General features: G+C 59.8%; 2 protein-coding genes across 9 annotated transcripts in view; one reads left to right on the forward strand and one right to left on the reverse strand.

The window, feature by feature from the left end:
- LOC113215029 (acetylcholine receptor subunit alpha-like) overlaps positions 1-5844 on the forward strand; it is a 202496-nt gene that overhangs the window by 64041 nt on the left and 132611 nt on the right. The gene's annotated exons all lie outside the window — the stretch shown is intronic.
- The window catches only part of LOC127749021 (uncharacterized), an 11442-nt gene continuing 6629 nt past the window's right edge, over positions 1032-5844 (reverse strand). For 2 of the 6 annotated variants that reach the window (XM_052265437.1, XM_052265435.1), the window contains exon 3: positions 1032-2508. In XM_052265437.1, the coding sequence (XP_052121397.1) occupies positions 1127-2482 (1356 nt within the window). In that variant the 5' untranslated portion in view covers positions 2483-2508 and the 3' untranslated portion in view covers positions 1032-1126. Of the gene's footprint in view, positions 2518-3051; positions 4625-5844 lie in introns of those variants that run through there. The other 4 variants (XM_052265436.1, XM_052265438.1, XM_052265434.1 and 1 more) reach the window with 2 other exon arrangements.

Below are 5844 nucleotides of genomic sequence, written 5' to 3' on the forward strand. Positions count from 1 at the left end.
AGCGCTACAACATGAATGTGGGTAGAATCGAGAGCCCCCCATCGGGGTGGTCTCCTTTGATTGCTTTCCCCCCAGTCCGCTGCGAGGGAAGAATGGCTCAAACTGCCGGCTCTTTCCGCGGAATTAGTTGAAACAAGGAAGACTCCCTCTTGAAAAGGCCGCTGCTGCCGCCGTCGCTGCTGGCAAAGGAGGCCTTCGCCAAGTTTGTCATCCGCAGTAAGGTCGCCCTGGCTTTGAGCCCCCCCCCCCCCCCCCAACCGCCACCGAGACGCCCTTATTCCCTTAATGCTCCAACGCGATGCAACATTAGCGGACCTCCGTCGTCCAGTACCCGACCCACCACCCACGTGCGAGAATACTGAACTTCAAAATTTCCCTCCCCTCCCCCTTTTCGTGTGCACATCCGTCCAATGCTTGGGGAAGGAGGGGGGGGGGTACTTGCATAGAGAGCGCCAGAGGACGTGACGCGGCGAGAGTGGATGTCACGAGACACCCCCCCCCCCCTCTCCCTTTTCGTCGGCTGCAGGGGACGGACACAACCCCCTGGGCGACCCGATCCAAGAGTGTGATTCTGTCTGGCCAGGGCAGAGAAAAAAAAAGTGAGATGGAGGTTGGCAACCCTTGTGGCACAACACACGCAGTCGCACCGCACCGACCGCTCCCCCCCCCAAATCCCCCTCTTCTTTCGCTTGACTTTCCTTCCCCTGCGTCCCGTTCTCTCTCTCTCACGGCGGAAATAGTCTCCGCCCCATCAATCGTATTGGCGTTGTGTTGGCGGCACATGGGATGTGCGACGTGCGGAGGGTTGGCACCCCTGCCTCGGCATCCGTCATACGAAACCCGGACAGGCAGGAATTTCAAAGGGACAGTCAGGCGAGGTTTGAAAGGTATTCGAACAAAACACTTAGTATGTCAATCCCCCCAAAAAATTCAATTTGTTGGATCAAAATTTACACTGTTGATGGTGCCTAGCTAGAATACTGTCACGGTAACGGGGAAATGACTTCAACAGTTGCGGAATGAACACAAAGAACACCGAAGAACACTTTAATGAGTACAAATAAGAACTTTTTTTAAAATATAAGAAATTACTACTGGAGTACTTGGTAGTTTTAGTTGCATGTCATCACAAAGGCAGGCCGACCCAAACCCCCTCAGAGCCATGGTACTCGGGCGAGGGACACTGGCCGTCGGGGTGCGTGTAGAAGTACACGTGGTGCTCCAGACTCAGGGCCAGGGTCAGCTGCTGGTGGCGCGCGCAGTACGAACACTTGTTGCAGTCGCACGTAATGATGTTGTCGACGCGCACGTGCAGCGCGCGGTTGGCCAGCATGAGTCTCTTGAGCTCGCGGCTGTGCACCCAGGAGTGAGCGCACTTGGATTGAGTCTCGATCTTGAAGTACCGGAGGGCTGGAGCGTGGTCCAGGCGCATTCCCTTGAGCAGCTCTACGGGCTTCCAGTCGACGCTCAGGTATCGCAGTGCCGGCAGGCGCGGCAGCACCGCGAGCAGCGGCACCGAGACATTCCTGACGTTCCCATAGTGATTGTTGAGCAGGACGGTCAGCCTCTCCGCGGCCGCCTGCCCGGACGAGGCCAGCGCCACGACCAGCTTCCCGGTCACGACCCGGCTCTCGTGAACCAGCGTGACCTCGCGCAGCTGGCAGGCCTGGCGGAGCAGCTGCACGGCACCGTCGACGTCCACCTCCCCCTCCCCGACGATGGTCAGGGCCTTCAGCGACTTGCTCGCGACTAGCGCGTCCAGCCCGGGGTGCGGTTCGCAAGTCAGTTTCTCCAAAGTGGCCGCGCTGCTCGACACCACCAGGTCGAAGAAGGGCCCCATCGCCGGGAACCCCTCGCAGCTGAACTCCCTGAGGGCGCCCGACGCGGCAGCGTGCAAAGTGAACGTTTTCGGCTGGGCGACGTACTTGGAGTTGTTGACGTCGCTGGAGATGGTCAGGTGCTCCAGGCCGGACACGGCGGCCAGCGCCATGGCCTCGAACAGCACGCGGGCGTCGGCCTCGCGCAGCAGCAGGTCGCGGAAGTCCTCGCTCGACATGCGCACCTCCAGCCTCCTCATGCGGCCGAGCTCCACCTGGCGCTGGACCACCCGGGCGGCCTCGCGCACCCCAGCGTTGTTCACGACGTACAGGAAGACGTCGCGCACGGCGCACGCGGCGGCCGGCGGCCAGAGGAAGCCCGGCGTCGGCAGCACCATGTGCAGCGCGCCCAGGCACGGCGCCAGGAGCAGCGCCGGCAGCAAGGTCGCCACGGCGGTGGGCCTCGGCTCGTCGTCGGCGTGCTGCCGGTAGTAGGACAGGCACGCCGAGATGTCGCGCCCGAGGTGCACGGACCTGCCCCGCCACGCGTCCGGGTGCACGGCCAGGACGCAGAGCCTCCTGCAGACGACGCGGCACGTCAAGAGGTCCTCGACGCGCACGCGCTTCAGCACCTCCAGGATCACGTCGTCCGGCAGTCGGTCCATGCTCCTCGCCGAGCTCCTCGCGGACACTGCAAGCGCTGTTTCCAAAAAATTATATTTAGGAACTTTTTTTTTTATGAAAAAATACTTGAAAGGTCTATCTTTTAATGTATTTCATTTTTTTTTGTGGAGAAGTTTCCAGAACGCAGTTGTGGCGCACCCCTCATTGCCAACATGTGTGTGCACTGCTTCAATGTTTTGATATGAAATAGTTGAATTGCAAACTGCCTATAGTGCGCAAAAAATCTTGTTGACGCTTACAAGTACAATCAGACTCGCAGTTGATTTGCACTGTTCGCAGTGATACCGTAACGACCCCCCCCCCCCCCCCAAACAAAAAATAACCTTTCCCTTACGGCTTCTTTTTCGCGCTAATTCTGTTGGCGCGCCGAGCGCTACAACATGAATGTGGGTAGAATCGAGAGTTGGCACCAATGCCTCGGCAACCATCATATAAAACCACATCGGATTCCTTCAAAATTCTAAACGCCGAGAGGCAACTGGGCGTCTCCCACTTCTAATGTGTATTCGTGGTTCACGTCAAAAAAGACACACACAAAAGAAACTTGCTGTTGAGGTTTTTACAGAACACAAACATAGACTTTATTCGAACCGAATATTAACAAACAAACCAAAAACAAATAAATCAAACTGAAACAACACCTGGCATTTCACAAGTCAAATTTCATAGACAATAGTTGCCAGTAAATGGTATCATTTTGACACCTTTTTTAACTGTCTAATGGAATGCGCACCCAGATCCCGTCATCGTGGTCATCCTCGTGCTGCCAGGGGCACTGGTCCTCCGGGTGGGAGTAGAAGTAGGCGCCCTCGTGGTCCCACAGGTCGCACTGCAGCTGGTGGTGGCAGTCCGGGTCCTCGCAGAACTCGCAGTCGCACTCCCAGTTGGCGACGCGCACGTGGAGGGAGGGGTTGGCCAGCATGAAGGCCATGAAGTCCTCGTTGTGCACCCAGCCGTGGCCGCAAGTGTCGCCCCTCTGCGTCCGGAGGTCGAGGCTCATGAGGGCCGGGGTGGTGCCCGGGCGCACGCCCCTGAGGAGCTGGTCCGACTCCCAGTCGAGGGTCAGCTCCCGCAGCGCCGGCAGGCGCGACAGCGCCCCGAGCAGCGGCTCCGCCCGCACCGAGACCGGCGACGGCGTCCACGGCGTCCTGGAGGTGTGCGTCACCTCGAGCGTCTCCGCGGCAGGCCGCGCGGGCGAGGCCAGCGCCAGGAGCAGCTCCTCCACCGCGGCGACACACGAGGGGCGTTCGCCGTGCACCAGGGCCACCTTGCGCAGCTGGCAGGCCTGGCCCAGCAGCCTGACGGCCCCCGCGGGCTGCGCGTCCTCGCGCTCCACCATGACGGTCAGGTCCGTGAGCGCCTTGCACGCCACCAGCGCGTCCAGGCCGGGGTGCAGTTCGCAGCTCAGCTTACGGAGCCTCGGCAGCCCGGCCAGCAAGCCCACTGCGGACGTCATGTCGGCAGTGATGTGCGCCACGGACTCCAGCGTGGCAGCGTGGCTCGACAGCACGAGGTCGAACAAGGGCTCCATCCTGGGGAAATGCGTGCAGGTCAGCGCGCGCATGGTGCTGGGCACGGCGCCGAGGGTGCACGTCGCCGGCAGGCGCACGTTCTGGGCGTTGGCCACGTCGCTGCAGACCGTCAGGCACTCCAGGCCGGACGCCGTCGCGGACGCCAGGGTCTCGAACAGGACGCGGGCGTCCGTCTCGTCGAGCTGCTCGTCGACAAACTCCGTGCTGAGGATGATGACCCGGAGCCTCTTGAGCCGGCCGAGCGCCAGCTGTCGCTCGATGAGCAAGGCGGCGTGCACGGCGCCGGCGCTGCGCTCGACGTGCAGCACCAGCTCCTCCACGGCGCACCCGATCCTGTAGGGCCAGTGGCACCCCTCCGACGGCAGCAGCAGCGGCAGCGACGACAAGCAGGGCGCCAGGCGCACCACCGGGCACAGCACGGGGTCCCGCGGGTGCAGGGTCCGGCGCCGCCACGCGTCCGGGTGCACGGCCAGGCCGCCGAGCCTCTTGCACACGAGGCGGCACGAGAAGAGGTCCTCGACGTCCACGTGCCCGAGCACCTCCAGCAGGACGTCGTCCGGCAGTAGCTCCATGGCGCTCCCCGCACGGCCTCTGCAAGCGCAACCACGTTCAAGCTTAGCGAGAGCTCGGCCCAGCGTACACAGACAGGCCCGAGTGGGCGTAGGCAGTGGGGCGAGGATACGTTACGTCATCGGCAAGCACGCTGCTGCATCGCTGCACTGCGTGCCGCTCCCGCAGCCAGGGTCACGGAGCCGAGGGGGCGGTGGCAACTTTCAATTTCCAAAAGAGGAAGACGTTGTAATAAAAGCGCAAGTCCCTTTCCGACGGATCCATTTACATTATAGAGAGGCTTATGGCGGAAACGGAACGGCGCGGCCGCCGTCGTCAATATTTACATCTTGTAGCGGCCTCCGGAGCGCCTCGGACAGGAAATAAATTGTAAAGGTCATCCTCCTGCTGGGTGGCGCGGGGCGGGGCCACCTGCGGCCTGTTCGCCCCCCCCCCCCTCCCCCCAACCAACATTCGCTTTTTACATTTATTTCCAAACGAACATCTGTTGCTATGCCCCCGAGGGGGACTACGGCCCTCCCATGTCCGCAACATCATCTGAACGAGTCGTTCACCGCACTTAATCACACCGTCCACATTCAGTCATAGCAATTTTGCCGAAACATTGCGTTGTTGATTGAAATCCAACACCCAAACATTTTAAAGGGTAGCCAAAAAGACTTGTCAAATAAACCTTTCAAACAAATGTTACTATTTGGTACTTGTCACTACATGGTAGTATTTTAGGAAATTTTGCGAAAGTATAGGACCCAAGCAGCATGTGTTTTCAATCTCCGAATCGCGATCCGAATTAAAACCAAAGAATCATCGTTTCTGAAGACTTCTAGGTCCCCCTCCTTCTCCTTGTGCCAGACCGTGGCCTGCCTGTGGCCGGCCCTGGCGCTGCAGCGAGTCCGTCCGCTCGAGTGGCGACCGTCAGCTTCAAGCCGAATCGATCCCCGGGCGCCGCAGTGCAGGACAGGCCAGCCTGCGGCCAGCCTGGACCAGGTCAAGCGCTCACCGAAAAAAATAAAATAAAAACGATTGCGGAAAAAATGAAAATAAATAAAACACTTTGACGATTTGTAACCGGTTTTGGGGCAGTTTTTTTTTTTCACCCACCCTGCACGTTTTCTATAAATTGCGGTCGAGGACGATCAACAGACACCAGGGAATGCCAAACTCGGTCGCGGCACAGAGGCGGGGGCGGGTGGGCTGCCGGCGACACAACAGACCACTACATTAAGTCGAGAGGGGCGGGG

This window comes from Frankliniella occidentalis, unplaced genomic scaffold (genome assembly GCF_000697945.3).
Source record: "Frankliniella occidentalis isolate FOCC.00 unplaced genomic scaffold, Focc_3.1 Scaffold27, whole genome shotgun sequence".
NCBI classification, from domain to species: Eukaryota; Metazoa; Arthropoda; class Insecta; order Thysanoptera; family Thripidae; genus Frankliniella; species Frankliniella occidentalis.